The sequence below is a fragment of the Lingula anatina genome, chromosome 3 (assembly GCF_051362555.1).
Source record: "Lingula anatina isolate TDL-2025a chromosome 3, LinAna3.0, whole genome shotgun sequence".
NCBI classification, from domain to species: domain Eukaryota; kingdom Metazoa; phylum Brachiopoda; class Lingulata; order Lingulida; family Lingulidae; genus Lingula; species Lingula anatina.
In genome coordinates, this window is record NC_141769.1 from 19,869,798 (window position 1) to 19,891,194 (window position 21,397).

Sequence of the window (21,397 nt, forward strand, 5' to 3'; positions counted from 1 at the left end):
CTAGTTAAAAAAACCAAGTCTTTGTTCTTGTACATGACATATATTTCGTCTAGCCGCCCTTTGTCGATATTTTTAGCAAAATCTACATAAAAGGTTTGCTCTTATTTTATTTTATTTATTTATTTATTATTATTATTATTATTATTATTATTATTTTTTTTTTTTTTTGCAATTTCTAACTTTCCTAGATCCAAATAATACCCGTTTGTCAGTACTAGCTGTTTTTAGTCATGTGTGTGTCAAAACAGGTCAGTTGATGGGCCATACAGTGTGCGTGGGATAGCTTTGTCTTATAGTGGTTACATTTATTATTCCAGGGCCTAAGGTTTGGTAAGCTTTTATCCATTAGATGCCAATTTTTGAGGAATTGTTTTTATATTAAACCAATGTTAGTAAATGAGAGCTATGTCAGCACAACAAGAATTCAAGCCAATTTAATAAATTAGAAAAAAATAAATAATACATACCACTCGTTTCATCATTTCTATTTATTATACAAATGAACAACATACAGTAGTTGAATTATTTGCCACGTAATATGTTGATTTGCTCTAATTCAAATTAACACCAAATGTGGTGCTTGTGGGGCTGCCTTTAGATGTGATTGATCAATTAGTTCAATAACACGACTCTCTAGCACCAGCGTTGATAGACCCGTAGTATATAACACTTGATGATATAAATTAGTGAGGTTTCGCCAAATGGAGTATATATGGTCCTTTTCATTTCGAGATGGTGTTTCTGTACAGCACCAGTTTGACTGCATGTGGCATTACATTTTACTATACGCTTCGGAGTCTTACTCCTATTCACAAGCCCTAATGTATCGGTAAAAATCAATACGAGTTCATTTAGGTGGTTTAGGCTATATTAACCAGATCTTTAAGTTGGCAATATTTTTATTTGCGAAGCGTGTCGATGAAATTTGGCTAGGTTCCAATTTTAATATATTTAATATAATTAAAATACCTTATTTGGGTGGTTCCCTTGGGCGAAGAACGAACTGTGAAATGGTTATCATAATATTTTTGTATGTTCAGTTACCGGGGTACCTACAATCCGCAATGGTATCATGTTGCGACAAATACTCATGCACACATATGCATGATTCAAAATTATACATACATTTACTGTCTATAAAGATTCATCATAAAGTACATAAAACACGTGTACAACGCAACACCAAGTTAGTGTATCAAAATAAAGGGAGTCACTACATGTTTTGGATACTGGTTCAGATTATTAGGTCAGGTGTTCCCACGACTTCAACCCCTGAGATCAGATTTTTCTCTGTTACCAATTAAAATATAAAACTTTGTTGAAATATGAGTTTCTTTTACCATAGAAATAAATCTTTCTAGGTACATTGTAATAGATAGCCTCTTTTTTGTCGATAACTTCCAAAAGAATGGACAACAAGTTTCACATAATTTAAAAATTACTAATGGGCACTATAGTTGTTAAATACCAGAGAAAAAAATCTGAAGTTTGGGACAAATGCTGCTTTAATCTTCTTATTACATTTTTGTCTCAGCAGTGTGTTCCTTGCTAGAACTGTGTTTAGTATATGAATTAGAAAGGGAATTGCGCCATTTCTTCTTTAGCTTCCCACATATCTTGATATTGGCGAGAGTGTATAATATCGGGTTCATGGCGGAGTTGATAGGTAAGATAAAGACCGCGACCCAACTTGAGACCTCGGGACTAATTGGGACGCCTGCCATGCTCAAAATCCCCAGCACTGTAACTGGGGCCCAGCACAAGAAGTCGGTTATCAAAATCAGGGATATCTTTTTTAATAACTGTACATCCCTATCTGTCTCCTCTCTCCCTGAGTGCTTGCGTGATTCGTACACATATTTCAAAATGGCGACATACGCAGAAAACATGAAAAGAAAGGCAGCAAAATTGAAAAATACGAATATTACGTAGGCGTATTCCCTGCCCCCGAACTCAACCCTGCTCAAAGTGAACGGTAAACAGACTGAGTTGTGCCCGTAAAAATCTTTGAAATACCCCACTTCTATGAGAGGAGCTGCACTTAAAATCAGAAATAACACCCAACTAACACCAGCCATCAGTAAGCTTTTTTTCGTACCAATCTTTTTCATCTTCATGGCATAAACGATAGACACCAGTCTATCCGCCGTAATACAAACTAAGATCACCACGGACATTTCACTGGAAACCATGGACATAAACCCTGCAAATTTACACATACCACTAGACATCCATTTGACAGCATGTGAGGCATATATTCCACGGTGGATTGTATCCGCTGCGGCTATAATGATAAGGTACACCCCCATGAAAAGATCCGCCAATGCAAGGTTCATCACCAGTATACTAGAGGCAGCAGATTCTTTCTTTCTTAGCCAATATATGAGGACGACTGCATTTCCCAAGCATGCCAAAATTCCCATAACCCAAATGGACACCTGCAGAAATTGATTTTGCAACAGGTCGGAACAGGAGGAGAACTCGTCTTTTGGTGGAAAACAAACGTCAACTTTACCTTTTCGTTGAGCCAGGCAACAAATGCCAAATTGGTCTGCCTTTAACAAGTCTGCCTGAAATTCTAGAAATGCGTCAGGTTTAACTAGTACGTCCTTGTTACCCGTCATATCTAATTCATGTAGCCTTGGTAGACCCTTAAATGCACCGTCTGCCACGGACGACAATGTGTTAAAGCTTATGTTAAGAATGGATAGAGTCTTTAAGCCCCTAAAAGTATTTTGGGCCAAAGTCTGGATGTTCAGGAAGCTGAGGTTCAAAACTTTCAAATTACTTAAGCCTTCAAATGCGCCAGGCTCTATATGTTGCAAGGGGTTCCCTTCAAGAATCAGGTTCTTAAGATTGACCAGTCCGGTAAAGCAATTAGCGACAAAATCCGTTATCTGATTGTAAGACAGATCCAAATCTATAACATTGTTCAAGTGTGAAAATGCACCTGGGGGAATCATTTTCAAATTATTGAAACTTATATTCAATCTAACTAATAAGAAGTGTCCATTAAATGTTTCATTGCTAAGGGAGAGATTGTTTCTTGCAAAAGCCAGTCCTCTGATATCGGGAGAGTACTTTGGTATGGAACTTAGTCCTTGCCCCGTACAGTCCAGAAAGTATCCTTTGTGCTTGCAACTACTGGGTAAGGTCGCATTTATATCACAGAAAACTTCGTCGTCATTCGAATGTATACAATTCACTACACCATTGCATACCTCACTCTGGTGCAAACACTGTCGTTCTCCTCTACACCGAAAATGACCTGGACACGTATAATTGGTGCATCTCGCCTCATCCTCGTCTTCCCCGCGAGGGCAATCTTTTTCTCCGTCGCAGACCTGTCGCAGTGGAATGCAGTATGTGTTCGAACATTTAAACATACTGGGGCATTCATACGTCTGGCACTGCTGAAGATGCTCAAAATGTCTGCACGTGTTTAATGCTTTCACTTGCTCTTTATCGTGAATGCAAGCTAAGTGTCGTGGGAAGCAACTTGTGTGGCCAGGGGTGCATCTAATTTGGTCAAGAGATGGACAGTACGTTAGGTTTATTGGTCGAGCGAATATGCCCACTCCGCAGTTGGTTTCACCCTCATTTGGCATGGCAAGCACAGGCTCGTCCTCCTGGGAGAAGCCCGGACAGTCAGGGTACCGGTCGTCGATACTTTTAGCGGGCACGCATTCACCCGTATAGCACTGGAAGCCATTGGCGCATGCGTCCAGTTGTGTTGAGTTCACTGGGGAAGAGCCGAGGTGAGAACCGTCAGGGTTTTTGAGTCCACTACTTAGATTGCATGGGGAAGCTGTGTTTTTGCATTGTCCATGAGGGCATATATTCTGTTTTTCATTGCAAGCTGGAAATAAGCACCAGTCTTCGTCACTTCCGTCTGCGCAGTCAGACACGTGATCACACACCTTACTTATAGGAATGCATGAAGCGTTCGTGCAGCGAAAGCTATCTGTACCACAAAAACAATTGAGTTCGTCCTCTCCGCGTAGACAATCATTTTCCCCGTCGCAAATGTTTCTCACAGATATACATGTCCCGTCACTACACCGGTACTGATTAGTGGAACAGTCTTGTTTTTCTGATAGCACAGCCGTCTCGCAGAGAGCAAAAAGAGAACCTTGTGTTGTGTCAGACATGCAGTTGTTATATGGCTGTGACATAAACCATCCGGGCATTTGTCCAGGCATTGACGAGCGTGCACATGCTCCGGAAGGCAGTCGGAACCAAGGGGATTCAAAATGAGAAAACATTTTGGCATTTCTTTCGGTACCAGATCCTAAGATGGCGCTCTGGTTCACCCACTGAGTTTCTTTGGCCCAGATCCTATGATAATATTGTATAAATTCGCTACTCGAGAATGAGAAATCATCGAATATTGCCACTTCTCCCCCGATAGATTTGCACCTTTCTACTGCACTTCTAAAAGTGAGATTGTATTTACCTTCTGTGAACCAGTGGTAGGATCGGGAATACGTGAGGTATTTAGTTTTATCCGTCAGGGCTACATGAAGCAATCCGAAATTATCTAGTCGATACAAGTGAAAGCATCGCCCGCTGATGTACACCCATTTCTCGGGGCAGTAATGTCTTGGTGTGAAAGACTCTTTACTTTTCAGTGCACTTATATTCGTTGTTGGGACCAGAGCTATGTGGGGCAGATTCGTCGTTGGTTGGTTCAGTCCGACGTCCAAAGGATTGGCTGCTTTCTTGCAAACGGAGCTCATGCAGCAAATAGGTCGCTGGCAAGGTGTTTTAGCCCAGTTTGCCCACCGACTTTTCCCATGTGGATGTCCTTTTTCTGGATAAAAAGGCATCATTAACGAGCACGTAAGAGTACGGTCTGGAACCGGTTGTAAAAGGTATTCCATCACAACAGCTTCAACGAAATCGGGAATATCGTATTCATTGAATCCGTATTTCACAGGCCCGTACCATTCTGCATATGTATACGCACTCCCGTCAGTCCAGTTGAATATAGTTAACTGAAACAAATATTGACTTTAAAACCAAAACAAAATTCGTAGGGACATATGAGAAAACAAGGGGATATAATTCATAAAACGTAAAGTTGTGTTTGAGAAAAACATGGCGTTTCATTGCGTGTGGAATGTGAGTCTAGCTGGTCTTATAACTCTTTATATACTGATACACAAATTATTTAAACAGACGTAATAAGAACTGAAAAGTCTTTGTCAATTTTACCACGTTTTGCTGGACAAATGACTTTTATATGTACACGGATGATATTTAAAAATGCCCAATATGTTTTTTCTGATGAAAACTTTGGATGCGGTTTTCGCCAAATACTGGCGCTCTTTTATGCCGCGTGGAAGGTCCACGCTATGCAGGGGATCTAGTTCCTACTGGGTACCGCTCTCAAGGTAACCTCCTTACTTATATCTACCCACATTACCACTATTTTCAGCCTTTAATAATGTAAAAGTTAATTATCATACATGTACATATAGCAGCTCTTCTGGGTCATTCCACAAAAATGTGTCGCTCTAAGTCAAGTGCCGCTCAAATTTGTCCTGTATTATTTGCACAATTCTGACTTACTCCGTCACATGTTGTTTTACACTATTGTTCCATCCAATGAAAGAAAGACCAATTATTAAATGAAAGAGTGATATAAAATTCTTATGCAAATGTACTCAAAATAGGTGCGTCACTGACCTGACTGAATTTTCTAACAATTGTAGCGCCGGCATTTATGTACGTATATACTTACCCCATCAGTGGATTGTAACCCAATAAAAACGCCGCTGTTTGTGTGATAGGAATCACAGACATCGTTTACATGCAGCACACCATGACTGTTCAGCAACCTGTTAAGGAAGCGCATCTCTCGTCTGCTTTGGATACTGACAAGATGGGCGTTCTCCTCTACACAGTCGCGTTCTGCTTTCTGCCAAGTCAAGGGCGCAGAATATCTTTTAAATGAGTAACAAAAACCTTCAAAAAGTTTGTAAGCACCAGGACAAAGGCTACTCTCCATTCTCTCCCGGGGAACAGCAACGTAGTTTGCTATTATATCTCCAAAGAATCCACTACATTCTGTGAACGTAATAACCATTTGGTCCGTGTTGCCGTGAATAGAAAATATTGTCGAAGTTCTGTTCACCTGGTGTTTACCAAGAAGTTTTTCCACCCCTTCATCATTGTCATAAAAAGTAAAATCCCCGCACGTTTCGTTTTCATGAATAGGAACTGTTACATTAATTACGTGGTCCGCAGGGGCAGTTAGGTAAAATTTACACTGAGGTATTCCGTTTGTAATACCGCTTTGTACTTTGATCCAACCCCTCAATGATTCAATGAAATGTGTGCACGGTAAAAAATCATTCATCGTGCTGATATTGAGGACATATCCAGTAAAACCTGTTGAGGGTATCTCAAAATCACTGCTGAAGATCATATCCAAGTGTCCGATTGGTTTAAAAAGTAGCATGACATTGAAGATGTTCGGATCGAAGGTTCTCATAAATGCCCCGTGTTGGCCGCAAATGGGTCCCCATAATATTTCATTATCTTCCAAAACACGCTTCATAATCACAACGTAGTCGTTGTCACATCCTGGTGAATATTCTAAGAAAAATTGTTCAAAAAAGACTCCGACTAGATCGTGCCTTTCTTGAGATCCATTATGTAAAGGTATCGTCTGCATGAAATTCAATGGGTATAGCCCAGGACGGTGCGTGTCTTCTTGGCTTTGAAAATGGAGTCCGTTCTCTGCTAGCTGTGGACCACTAAGCTGACTTAAGCTCATTTCTGGTGAAAATACCAATGTTGCCAGAATAAGGAAAATTATCCCAGCCGACATGATTTTGCTTTTCAGGTTTTCGCTTGGTTTATATGTTATGGGCAAGTAGTGCCGTTCAAATATATATTCACAAAAAGTGTTAATTGGTGAATGGTAAAATTCGTGATTTGACAATATTCTCCTGTGAATGGATACAACTGGAGACTCAGGTAAAGTTCTCACTTATGGCGTCCTCTAGGCGGATTTGTTTCTTCTCTCTGCAAACGAGAAAATAAAAACAAAGGACAATTAACCAATTAGGGAAATAGCATAGCAATTGACTTAAGTGCTACTTTCGCAATCGATCACAATAAAGGCCTTATTTATCATGGCGCTTACATATTTCTCTACAACAGGTTCGAACAACAATGAACCCAAACCAATTACAATAGAGGCAATTAAATACAACCCAAATGAATTATTAGGAGTGTGGTGTATGTGTATGTTATGATTAAGACATTAAGTGATATGGTTCTTTCATTAAATGTTAAAATAAATGTGATACAGCAATGAAGGCAATTGGTAAGGAATACAATTCTATTTGCATTTTTATTGGTTGGATTGATAAAAAAGCATCGTAACCAGCGCGAACACAGCACTGTCCTAATGGGAATGGAGCACTAAATCAACATCCAATTCCTTTAATTGATATTTCCATAGTATTTGGTCAGACCAAATGGCCGTGCAATGAAACAAGGCATGTAATGATAGATCAAAGACAATTCTCAAACTACCATATTGAGTAAATTAGAAGTGAGATGCAGTTATCAAATTAAGTGTATCCATCCATGTTGTATTTTGGTCGAACTTCTGTTCTGTTGGTTGTTTTCAAAATGCAGATAATAATGAAACTTAGACAATATGACCACATAATTGAAGCAAATTGTACTGCTTCTATTTTTGCAGTCCTCTGCTGTTTGACCGAATTGTTTGAATCCCTTCTATGGACCTATCTAAGGTTCATCAGATAAAAAGTCTCAGAGCCATTAATTTTTTCTCATCTATTTAGTAGATATACGGGCGACTAGTCGGCGACTGAAATAAACGCCGCGCCTTGTGTCACAAGATGGACTTTTTAAGTTTTGTTTAATTGGGATGACAAGCACAAGGGATATTTGAAATAACACTGGTTATCTTAGATAATAACATGTCAATGCAAACGTTCCGTTTCCGTGAAGGTATCAAAACGACAAATTAGTCAAATGGCCTTTTAAATACCTTGCGTTGATTGTTAAAAGCAAAGAGACTAATTTACAAGTGACCGCGGCTAATTAGGCTGATGGCCCAAACGGGTTTTAATGTGGCTTTTAGTGCAATCTGTCTCAATTACGACAACAATTATCTTTGATGAGTGTGGATGCCCCATAAATTTGACAGATATTACACCATGAGTTAATACGATCGACCCGTGCGTGCACTCTAGCGCAATGAATCATTTTAGGTGTTTCTTTTATTAAAGACTAATGTTTACCCATGGCTAATGCCGATTAAACTGTCGCAGGCTATTTGTTTTCCTTTTTTTCATCAAACATATAGTAACCGTATCAATACAAAGTAACTATTGTATACACCGTGCCTGTCAAGATAGATAATTACCAGAGATGATGAACTATTTGGGTGACTCCAAAACCTTGCACAGCCTTCCAAACAATGCTTTTAAATTAAAACTGATAATCTAGATCTTAAGTAACCATAGCAATGTCTTTTCGTGAAATCCTTACACACAAACTGTATGGACACACCTGTCTGTTTCGCAAATGCCTTTAAATGTGTTAGTTGTTACATGTATTTGATGACGCATACGCATTTAAGTGTTAGAAGGAGTGTTGTCAGTTTTCAAACAAATTCTAAAACTTTCAATATTTAACAATATTTTGAATGATTTCAAAGCAATAAAAATGACTTTCAAGATTCGGAATTAGCCATTGAACATGGTACGCGTATTTATTTAATTTTAATTTTTTTATCTTAAACATTGATAGTGTACAAAGCACTAAGACGAACGTAGAGCACTCATAATAATATTATTAACAATTATGATTATTATTAATTTAGAACTTAAATCAACCATTTAAACATGTAGAAAATGTGCGTCCATAACGAAATCATAACCTTTTAACCAAATAGACAATCATATAGAGTTTAAATGAAAGCTTATCAGTGGTGGATTTAGTGGGGGGGGGGGTATCAGAGGGGTCCTGCATTTTCGTCCTGAATTAGAATTTTGACTAGCTGATTTATAGTACTAAACCGTACCAAATGGCACCGTTCGCCCTCTAAAATACCAGATATATTCGGGGCCCTTCAGCGCGCCCTGAACCCTACGACAAACAGTGGGGTGGGGGTGGGGCGCCTTTCGCATCCGCGGACCCCCCTTCAAATAATCCTGGATCCACCCCTGCTTATTATACTTCCGAAAATACATTTGATGCTGTATCTGTAATATATTCGGCGTGCAGCAAATGATATAGCAAGAGTACAATTTTCTAAGAGTCAAATGGAGTAAATTATAATTTCATGGTATTTTGAGTGAGTAGTGTCATTTGTGTACAAATTAAATGTGTTTATTAACGTAACACAGCGTAGTAAATAGCGTAAACGCCAACAAAGAAAATAGTTAAAACTACAGACAATGTTATATGTTCTTGTTGAGAATAAATATTTGTAAAGAAAGATTTATCAAGAGGCAACAAGAAAGAACAAGAAAAAACAACAAGAAAAAAAGGCAACATGCATGCAATATTATACGCTCTCGTCAAGAGGACAAAAGAAAAATATATTAAGAAAGCCAGTGTATATAAAAAGGGGAAATTAGAAAGCATAAAAACAGCCACAACTGTACTGACCACAGTAGGAATAAGTATATCACCCTTAGGCTGTATATCAAATCCAGGACAGGTCTTCGGTTCAAATACGAATACAGCAGTACGAGAACTCATAACATTGAAAGGAAAATGCACGCTAACCAATCTCAAAATTTCTCTAAAAAATATGCCCTTGCGTCAAACTAACCAACTTTGTATAACCTATACATCAAAATATGAGACAGTGGTGATGTTCAAGTCGCTCCCTTACACGCATAAAATGTGAATGCGGACCTCAAAATGGACAAAACGGAAGAGGAGTTAAACTGATAGGCAAGTAGAACGCGATATCTTTTGTGCGACACATCTTGGGGACTGCTACTAGTGTACATGTATGCGTCTTATATGCTTGTCTGTGCTAAGGGCCTGTGAATTTAATGCCTGAATATCTGTCTTAAAGTAGAACAAAATCGTTTATCACCCTCTAGCTTCCAAATATCCCTTAAGAAATGTGACTATCATTTATTTACAACTTAAAAGAAATCTTGGGTCCTACGAAAAGTTTCTGAATATTTTAATTAAAAGGGCACATGCTACTTTTGCATTTCCCAGTAAAATTAATGGTAAATGTACTGATAGCTTACCTGAATTAACTAGATGGAAATAATGGGCGGTGGTACTGTATAATGAATTCACGTTAACAAAACCGGTGTCAAGCAACACAGAGTCCTACCATTCTAGGGTCCGGCGGACCCGGTGTTTTAAAACTGAGAGTCCGGCGGACTCCCTGTCTCGAAATAACGGGTCCCGGACTCTATGTTCTGAAATGTAGAGTCCCCCTAGACACTCTATTTCAGTACGGAAAGTCCTAGGACCCTACGTTTTAATACTGAAAGTCCGCATTGAAGAGCAATAATGAAATCTCACACTTAAAACATATTGTTAACTGATACAGAGGGAAGAATTATAAGGATTAAAGGTAAAATAAACATTCTTAACCTCTGTTAAAGTGTAACGCGTAGTATAAATGTGCATTGTTCGCATTTCATAAACTAATTTGCAGGATTATCTTTTGTATGCAATTGAGAAAGAACATCACTTAAGAAATATAAATTTATTCAGAATACATAAGTGCCCTTGGTGAACTTCCTGATTTTACAAAAATGTTTATTTTATTAATCAATATTGTAATTGTTTTTTCTCCTCAATGTCATTTTCTCTTTGTCGTGCATTTCTTGTAACAAGGCAGTTTTCTTATCTTCGCTTTCTACTACTTTCCTCCATCTCCCCTTCTTCCTCTCTTCATTTCCACTCTCTACTCCAACTGCATGTATCTTTCTTACAGCTCTGTAATATAAGCAGCAGCTTTCGAGCTAAAACAGAAATGTTAATATGTACCTTAAATGTACATGTAAGTTTCGCTTTTATTAAACAGTCTTGAAGTTAAACGAGTATTAATGTATAAAACTTATAATTAATTTATAATGGTTTGCAGCGCTTCTCCTTATTGCTCTTTTCTGATTGTCGGTTGTTCGTCTTCTGTACCTGCCATGTTGTAAATAAGGTCGCACTGCTTGAAAATCCATGCTGACAGAGTAAGACATCGCGAAGAGCTAGCCATTTTATACCCTGAGAAACATGGAACACATTCCTTTTGGGTTGATTCAATTTTAATTTAGGTTATGCAACTTAAATTAAAACTTTATATAAATTGGTAAACAAAATTAAATGAGTACATTTTTAATTACACTCCATAAGCATGTATATTTAATAACTAATTAATTTCGTCAGTTTCCAGAAAATACATATTTTGCACAATTTGGCATTGATGCACTGTATAACGCTAGCTGTCACACATTTATGTCACACATTTATGTCATTGTAGCCTAAGTCACGCGTATAGTCTAAATAAAAGGAACGTTTTGCACAGTTTAGCATCGATTCATTTAATTGTGTATCACTAGCTTGCAAACATGTGCGAGTGGTAATCAAATAAGTCACGCGTGTATATAGTCCAAAGCATCACAATGCAATGGGATATGTGTGAAATATTTTAAGTAAGTCCAATTAAAAAAGGTATGGAATGTAATCAAAAGTGAGTATAACACATATTATTGCGGAATGACACATTATAAATGGACAGTAAGTTAAATATTTAACTATAGATTTAAAAAACAAGAGTGACTCTAATGTGGGACTCGAACCAACATATTGTTTAATTTCTGCATACTTCCCTGTCGTTGGATACCATAGTAGGCTTATCTCCCGTGTCGCTGTCCACTACACCACCAGGTCGTTGTGCAAACCACCGCCGTTTTGTTATATTACATTTACTTGCATCAAGGGTTTGCTTTTTTATAATTCTATTATACCCAGATTGTCAATATAAAGCGCTTTTACTAAATATCTACTATTCTACAGTAGGACCCTAGCTTTTAGACCAAGTTCTTCTGTATGACGGGCGGACTCTGTGTTTCGTGATAGCTGTCATGAAACGTAGGGTCCGGTTAAATGCAGGGTCCGGGGGACCCTGTATATTATATTCAATTATCATGATACAGAGTCTGGGACTCGTTATTTCAGAAACCAGGGGTCCGTAGGACCCCTGGTTTCTGAAATAACGGGTCCCGGACTTTCTGTCATGGGGGACCTTCTGGTACATGACACCGGTATTGCTGCATGAAATGGTTGAATAAACATGTAGAACAACCGTGGCTTGTGGACGGAAGCCGTAGAGAAACCACATAGTTTACCAAAAAATGTCATACATGTAAAAATGGACTATGGGTCACAATGTGACATCGGAATGTACCAGTCAGCCGACCAGTAGAGTTGGCGAACACTGACCAATTTATGGAATGTGTTACTTGTAGGCACAGTTGTGTATAAATTTACATTATATTGTATTTTACATGTACATACCTGGTTAATTCGAGGAGTTGCAGGGCCTAAATACATGTGGTCCGAGAGCCGATGTCGCATTGTCAATATGTTGGTATGGAGTATAACTCTATAATGCTACGTAGAAATAATTAGTTTACTCATCGTGTACCGATGTGAATGTCCTGATCCGGAGAACCAATCTAAGGTAACTACAGGTATGCGTCGCACTGTAAGGGCTGCCATGAATGGAGCGCGTTTATTGGCCAGTAGCCCCATGCCAGGGAATATATATTCGACCCTGATCTGAGCAAATATCTTGTTATTTACACCGAACCGAGACCTTAACAAGGACCTACCGTAGGATAGCGGTATGTGACTGCTGCTGGGTAACACCGATTAGGACAAGTGTTTAAAAAGGTGCGCTACTTGTCCTTCTAACTGTTCTAACAGAGTGAATATCCGGCAGTAGATACATGTAAGTTGTGCTACAGTGAAAGTCTGTCCTGTTGATAATTAGACAGGGCGCGGAGAGGTACCTTTGTTAAAGGTGACATTTTTTTTCATGATGAAAGTGATTTTGACGTCATTGTAGATTAGAAAGATAGTCTTTTAGTCAGCTGTGTCTATATTTAACATCTCACTCGTTACTTGACTTGAAGTGCCGTGTGGATAAGTATATCACACCCGTAAATGCTCGTATCTTTTCTGTGGTAGCTTACTTCGTTACTTTGACACTTATCCCGAATTCACCCTCTGAAATATGGGGCCCTCTATACTGTGCAGAATTACACTATCGCCTTCAACATTTTTGTAACAGCTAGCACATCCATTGATCAGACAGTAACCTTAATCTACAGTGTACTCGACTAAATCTTCCGAGAGAGAGGAGGGGGAGTGGGAGAGAGTTCCTTCTACTATGCTAGGATATATTTCACCTCAAGATAGAATTGTAAAGTGTCATCTTACCGTGACAGGTGAACCACTGTTTTCTCTCACACATGTAAATGACCAAGGTGAGAGGCTTGTGGTGTCAGGGCACGTAGTGTAAGTTCAAAGGCGCGTGATGTTGCTGTTGACTGTCCTCGCCACAGTCCCCTACCGTCTGTCCGGACCGCAGAGATGTTTTCATCACAAGATATTCACAGATAATTACCTGGTTAAGCTAGTTTATATTTCTGGCCAGTTAGAACGTTTGCACGAAAATTCAGAAATGGCGCCGTCAGACAGCTAGGCTCCGGTTGAGAGAAATAGATACCGGCAGACGACACAAAGACCACACACAACAGATAATTTTTTTGTCTACGATCAGGGGTACGTTTGCTTGTAAAGAGCCACGCTCGAAACATTATGACCAGGCTTTTACACATTTCATGAAATGTTAAGGACAAGTCAAAATTGGTCATTCTCAGAATCGATTAGATTTCTGTGATAATCAATTAATTAATTAATTAATTAATTAATGAGAATAATGATAATTGCATTGCCTTGGCGGAGGCCCGCGGTCTGTAATTCACTGTGGGACAATAATTGCAATAAGGTGCCTAACTGGGGTATATTGCACTTCATTGTTGCGGCAGATAAACAAGGTGTTATGTAGTTGTACAAGTACCGGTACTTGTAACAGCTAGTACAAGTTATCGTGGCTCATTTAGTAGTGATATATACCGAATTATAAGTTAATACGGCGTGGCAGCTTCCACCGCATCTGAAGTAGAAAATATTCAAAACAGGTACGGTGGGTTATTATTCAGCTTAAAATGACATGGTGCCCTTGTGTACAGAATCCAGTTATTATGTACGTTTGTGGTTTTTTACATGTACCTGGCTCTAAAGTAGCATTTAACGGTTATTTAGTTGTTGTTTTTTTTTTCAATTTGCCTGAAGGTTGTTTCACTCGCACAATACACATTCACCTGTCAAGACTGGTAAAATGGAAGGTGGTAATTTTAAACAATAGACAAAATGTGTTCAAAAGTAAAGAGGCGTATTATTGTACAGTAGCTTTTTTTGCGATATCAGCGGAGTGCAGTTTTCTACTGAGAAAAAGTTCGACAAATGAAAGAACAGGTCAAAATATGTAAATCTACTTTACGTCATTTGTCCACAGGTGAATAAGATAAGAATCAAGCTAGCAAATATAAAAATGCTCGAATTAACGAAGGTAAAAAGACATATGTACCCAGTACAGTAAATCAGACAAAATAATTGTGCATGTTAAGTTTTTCATTGCATACTCAAGTATAAATTTATTCTGTTATATAAATATAAACGTATGTTTTTTTTACATTTCAGGACCGCATTTCGGCAGGAACTTGTTGATATTTTCCTGATGGAACCTTCGTTCTCTCATATCAACAAGTAAGATACAAGTACCAGAAACGTTGTTTTCCAATAGAGTCCATACTGTTTTTTTTTCAGGAACTGATGCCTATACATCTCTCACTCAGTGGGCGGAATATTACCAACTGCATAATCTTTCATCTCTCCCAGCTTACACCCGTCGCGATAATAACATTACGAAGCAAGCATAAGTACCTCTAGAGGTCACGTCTATAAAAAGGCAGCTTCACGTAAATGGGAAACAATGATGACGCTTATTGATGTAACAATATTTGGTAACTATTCACACGTCACATTGTAAGTATGGCAATGATGTATTTTCATCGTGGAATAATCGCAAGTGTTTTACTTGCAAGTATCTGCCACTTACCTCAGAGCATTAATGCTCAGATTAACGGGACCGAATATTACCGGCCGAATACAGTGAAATTCCAAAGTGATGAAGACCCGTTGTTTCCCGGCATGTACCCTCTGAATTTACTTCAAACTATCCCGTTGTTTTATGGCACGAGGGTAGGTGTGCACTTTCGGAGATTTGACTTGGAGAAATCTCCTGGTTGTGACAATGACTACGTTGTGATCGTTGAAAGACGGTTCATTGAAATTGGTACAAGGAATACCATTTTATGGGGGCCGGTCTGTGGTCACCAGAGTACTGCCCAGTCCAGTTTCCTCAATGTTCAATTGATATTTGAAAAAGAAAATACGCACAGCGAGATATTTATGGTATTTTCAACCAATAAAGAAGTGAGAGCACTCGGATTTTCGGGCAACATCTATCCCGAAGCCCCGAGGGACATACCCTTCGACCGTGTGGACACGTGTACTCACACCGTAACTACGGCATGGGATGGATGGTTGAGAGTTAACCATGATCCATTTGCTAAAGCTCACAAGTCTTGTAATTTTCGTGTCACTGTTCCATTGGATCGCGTGCTTCAGTTCAGAGTTATCCCTGCAAATTTGTCGTCCTGTGGCCGGTTCGATTTTTATGACGTCACTGGTTACGGCGAAAAATGGCTGAGTACCCATTACCTGAACAGCACCGCTGCTGATGACGTTTTAAGTAGGGGGTACGACCAAGTATCGGTGCACTGGACGCCATGCGGATCCTCTTTGCTGGAGGATGTTTTTGTAAACTACACTGCAGTCCCAAGACAAATTGTCGAACGTGTACACTGCACGAACGGATACGTTCTTTTTGAAGGAAACTGTTACAAATTTTCCACCTTCACGCGGGGTCTTTCTTGGGAGCAAGCTGAAAGCAAATGTGGTCTTGAAAATGGTCACTTAGTCAGCATACAGAGCAGGGGAGAAATGCGTTTCCTCAACAGAATCATCAACAATCACCAAAAGAGGTACTTCGCGACAATGTGTGACAGTTACTACCAAAGAGGTGGCATCTTCATAGGCTTAAAGTCGCAAGAGAAGGTAAGACGATCTCTAATACTTAAAATCTATATGTATAATTTCTTTCGAACGTGGCTAGGTGACCATGTCGTGGGATTTATAATATGTCAGAAAATGGAATCAATACCTCAGAAGTAAGTTTTCATACCGACACTCATTCTCAATATATGGGCCCATTCAACAGTTTTTTTAAAGGGATAATAACTCTTCGTATGAAATCTATATTTCACAATAAAAACATTGTGAATAACTCATAGAAATATAATATATTATGTCTTACGACGAAAACAGCAGTTATAGCTATTATTCTGATATCTGAGCTTGTCTTCAGATCACGTGACCTCCATTGATGGCTATACTCTGTTATAATCTCTTAAGAGATTTTAACATAAAACCAAACTTTTTAGAAAAAAACCAGGGACTTACTTTGAATGTAAAAATGGATTCATTAACCATTGGTAAGCATGGGAAAATTGTTGTTTACTCCAGGAAAATTCATTTTTTGGCCAAAACGAAGAGTTATTATCCCTTTAAGTTTATGAAAAGTAAGCGAGCGGAAGAATATTTTGTTCAAGTGGAACTTTACTACATGTAACATATCTGTCTAGCAACTTAATAATAAAAAGTACTAGATTCTTTATCTCACCAAAAACATAGACGGACTAAAAATTTAAACCTCCTTACTGTTGCACGCAGCACCATCACATTCTCCAATTGATCTAGCTTATTTTTACTAAAGTAGAAAATCTGCCACACGCCAGAAAGCGAATATGATGACTAACGCCTTAGAAATATCTAGAAGGTTTATTTTAAATAATTCGTGATCAATAAGTAGCCTGCGTCTACTTTCCCGTTGTCGCCGGGTTTTTAAAAAATTGCAAAATAAAGCTTCATCATGATCACGTCCTTTGGCGCCGGTCATCATTTTTAGTTGTTTGATGTTTTTGGAATATTTTAGCCATTGATTAAATCTTCAATTCAGTTACATTCATGATAAGTTAGGTTATATGGAGACGGGGCACTATAAAATGATTTACATGAAATAGGACAAAACTGCATTCTCTTAGAAATTAACTTGCAAAACCTTCGATAGTGGGCATTGTTGATAAAATATACTTGAGTTTGAGTACAAAAGGTGTCAGTAAATAAAAGCGCATCTCGTAATACCCCTTTTGCTCAGTCTAATTTTTGTTGGTTAAGGGTCTTTATTTTTAAAATTTTCGTTACTCAAGCAGCTGAAACTTTCGTTACTAAGCAATAATCAGGAAAGTTTTCCATGATTTACGCAAAAAGCTATAAATCCGACACTCTCTGTCACCGGAGATTTAGAAAAAACTAGAATGTGCTAAAAAATCTGTAACTTAATGTTTCACATTTCTGTTTGCTTCAAATGGACCCATAGATTGAGAATGAGTACAAAAGCTTAAGTTATATGACCACTTACAAATTTTACAGCGCAGCTGGTATTAGAAAGTTGGTTACATCCCATTATCTTCACGCGTGTTATCTACCAGCAGGTAGTCTTGTACGGGGCAAATTTGCCTTTGTTTCAATTTGACATTTTTCCTTTCATGTTAAGACATTCCTGTTTAACTGGACGGACGGAAGTCCCTATGTGTATTCAGAGTGGTATGGGCCCACGATATACGGCTATGATCAGTACGGCGTCCCAGATTCCTTAAAGGCGGTCTTTAAAGAAGACGTTCTCCAGCCGGTAGCACAAGAAACGTTACAGTGCTCAGTAATGATGGCTTTTAGTCCTTTGTCCAATGGCTCCCCGCATGGAAAAAGTCGCTGGGCAAATTGGATTAAAGTCCCATGCCACCGACCGTTCTGTTGCATGAGCTCAGTTTGCAAAAAGCCTGCCACTTCTGCTACAGCTCATTTTAGGGATGAAAATGTATCCGCGGACGTCTTCAACGCTGACGCTAAAGTGAAGGTACTCTCACCGGCACATGAACTATACTGTCCCGATAAATGGGTATATATTGAAGGTCGTTGCTTGTTCTTATACACTCTCAGCACTTTTGGGATAAGGCCAGTCGCTTCCTCCGAAAGAGAATACCAGGTCTGCTCTGACTCCAGGGAGTGGTTTTTGACTCCAAATATGAGTATGACATATTATGCTGCTGCAGCAAAATGTGCATCACTTAAAGGACATGTTGCCTCTCTTCCGACTGATGCCTCGCTGGAAGTCGCAAAAATACAGGAATATTTTTCGCTGTGGGGAAAGGAACAGCACTGGCTATATCATGATGCTTTATTAATGGATTTCGCAATGGAGAGCGGAGGACTACTACAAATACGGTTTTCCGACTTTATGCAACCGTGGATTAGAACTCAGCGCGGAACGTGTGCGCAGGGTTTGGGACCAATGCCCACTTTGGAACAAGAAGTATCGCACTGCCTCAATGACAGCAGCACGCGTTCAATGTATGTGCTCTGTGAGACGCAGCCTCTAAGGGAAACTAGCGGCTGCTTGAAACACCAGTTCCAGTGTAATGATGGGGTGTGTATCTCCATTGTGCACCTGTGTGACGGCGAACCTGACTGCACGGACGGCGAGGACGAGGCCAACTGCGCATGCGACTTTGGAAGTTTTTCCTGTGCTGACAACTCTTGTATTTCTACAAGTAAAGTCTGCGATCACAGACCCGACTGTGTCGACGGTAGCGACGAGTCATTTTGCATTCACCCGCCATGTAGAAGTGACAGCTTCCGGTGCAAGAACGGCCAGTGTGTTAAGCAGGAGAGCGTGTGTGATCTAACGGCCGACTGCATCGACGGGTCCGATGAAAGCCCAGAAAACACGTGTTCTTGTGAAAAAGGATTTCAGTGTTATACCAGCGAATGCATCAGAGCGCAGGCAGCTGATGACCGCTTTCCAGACTGCCCAGGAATTTCTCAAGAGGACGAGATACAAGACAGTGTCTGTGGAATATCTGTTGGGTATGAAATCATTGAACAGTTATATTGTCAAAAAGCAAATGATATTCGATGTACCTCAGGGCATGGGCATTGCTTTCCACGCCATCTGGCTTGCATACACGATAAGGAATCGTATAAGGCACTGAACGTATGTAGAGGATTTGAACATCTCCAAAACTGCGAGACGTATCAATGTCCAAGTATGTTTAAATGCCCCATGTCATATTGTATACCGCTACGTCAGGTATGTGATGGACAGGAAGACTGTCCCAGAGGAGAAGACGAGGCGGACATTCTGTGTTCCAATTTCACTTGTCCAGGGAGGTTTCGTTGCAAGGGAGAGAAACAGTGTCTTCATCAAAGAGATGTGTGCAATGGTGTTGTGGATTGCATTCTTTCTGATGATGACGAAAAGCTGTGTGAAATTGCCGAGTGCCCGAATAATTGCACGTGTAGAGGCTACCTAACGGATTGCTCCGGTGCCGGTTTCATGACATTACCTTTACTACCCAATAATATACGTTCGTTTACATTTGGAAACAATCAGTTAACATTGACCAACACCACCTTCAGTGGGTATTTGATGTTGATTAAATTAAACATAAGCTCAAACAGCTTGAAACTTATCCCAGTTTATGCATTCCAACATCTAAATAATCTGATTGAGTTAGATATTTCTGATAATGGAATAGAACTGTTAAGTGATAAAACGTTTGCTGGCCTCCGCAATTTAAAATACCTGCATTTGAAGAGGAACCCTCTTGCCAAAATTGAAGTGGGCGCATTCAGCGAATTGAATCAAGTTCAATTGCTTGATCTTAGTTTCCTTAAAATCCGTACGATATATAGCGGCACGTTCAAAGGGATGGACGCGATCACTTCTCTTAACATCAGTTTCAACAAACTTTCAGCGGTACAGGATGGAGCTTTTAAAGGTTTGCCAAAACTTAACCTCTTGGATATTTCTGGGAATGAAGGCGTAGTGGTAGACACTAATGCTTTTGACTCTTTCAGCGCACAGTTACTGAAGTCGGACAACTTTGGAATATGCTGCTTGGCAAGAAACAAAATTGATAACTGTTTACCAAAAGTCGATGAATTTTCTAGTTGTTACGACTTGCTTAAAAACAGTTTTCTTCAAGTAGCAGTATGGGTTGTTGGACTAACGGCTCTGTTTGGAAATATGGGTGTCTTAATATATAGTATCCATGTCATGTATAAAGGGGACTTAACCACAATGGGTCTGTATGTCACCAACCTCGCCACTGCAAATTTACTGATGGGCATTTATATGATAACGATTGGCTCCATGGACGCCACATTCCGTGGACGTTTTGCTGCATTCTCTGCTGTATGGACTTCAAGCGCTACTTGTCAATTTGCTGGCTGTTTGTCATTACTGGCCAGTCAAATGGCTGTGACAGTCCTGGCTTTAATTGCGACTGACAGACTGATAGCTATTGCATTCAGTGAAAAGGTTCCGAATATATCTCCAAAGGTTGCCGTTGCTTTGCTTCTCGGCAGCTGGGTGTTTTGGCTCATTCTTGGCGTCATTCCGACAACTGGAATTGATTTCTTTAAATACTTCTACGTTCACAATTCCGTATGCTTACCTTTCACGCTGAGTAAAGCTGACTTTGGAGGCAGGGCATACTCCAACGCTATATATGTGGTTTTCAACCTGATTGCCCTCGTGTACATATGTATCGCTTTTATTGTCAGAATGAGGTTTGCATTTAAGCCACAATCACACGAGGATAGAAGTCGAAACGACGCAATTTCTTTTAAAGGACTTTCCTTAATTATGATAAGTGACTTATTTTGCTGGGGTCCTGCAACTATATTGGGCCTAGTTAACGTGTCTGGTGGCTCTATTGCCCCCGATGTATCTGAATGGGTGGCTGTCCTTATTCTGACTATCAACTCGGCTCTAAATCCCTTGCTCTTTGTGATCGCTAATAGAAAGGTTTGCAGAAAGACGAAAAGGAAACCAACTTAACAACAACCCTCAAAAGAGTTAAGTTATTTCAATTTTGTGTATTATTATAAAATTTGTGCAGGTACAGTAGTTTGTTTAGGCGAACCCTTTCAACACGACGAAAGCTTTCTTTAAAGTTTACCATCTACATTTTATGTGTAGTAAAATGCATGGATGGCAATTAGGTGATTCTATTTCAGTGATGGTTTCTATTTTTGAGTCACACTAACTGTCAGC

General features: G+C 39.4%; 3 protein-coding genes across 4 annotated transcripts in view; 2 read left to right on the forward strand and 1 right to left on the reverse strand.

Moving 5' to 3' along the window:
* Window positions 1-21,397, forward strand: part of LOC106156203 (uncharacterized) — a 42,026-nt gene that overhangs the window by 9,126 nt on the left and 11,503 nt on the right. The gene's annotated exons all lie outside the window — the stretch shown is intronic.
* Window positions 470-13,611, reverse strand: LOC106156211 (uncharacterized). Of its 2 annotated transcripts, none has more exons than XM_087009522.1 (3): window positions 13,471-13,611; window positions 5,747-7,035; window positions 470-4,997 (listed from the first exon to the last, which is right to left on the reverse strand). In XM_087009522.1, the coding sequence occupies exons 2-3, from the start codon at window positions 6,836-6,838 to the stop codon at window positions 1,518-1,520; spliced, it is 4,572 nt and encodes a 1,523-aa protein (XP_086865648.1). In that variant the 5' UTR covers window positions 6,839-7,035; window positions 13,471-13,611; the 3' UTR covers window positions 470-1,517. The 2 variants fall into 2 exon arrangements, with proteins under 2 accessions (XP_086865648.1, XP_086865647.1); XM_087009521.1 differs by lacking the exon at window positions 13,471-13,611 and adding an exon at window positions 12,544-12,724.
* Window positions 12,833-21,216, forward strand: LOC106155271 (uncharacterized). The gene is made up of 3 exons (XM_013530013.2): window positions 12,833-12,979; window positions 14,797-16,275; window positions 17,834-21,216. The coding sequence occupies exons 2-3, from the start codon at window positions 15,148-15,150 to the stop codon at window positions 21,179-21,181; spliced, it is 4,476 nt and encodes a 1,491-aa protein (XP_013385467.2). The 5' UTR covers window positions 12,833-12,979; window positions 14,797-15,147; the 3' UTR covers window positions 21,182-21,216.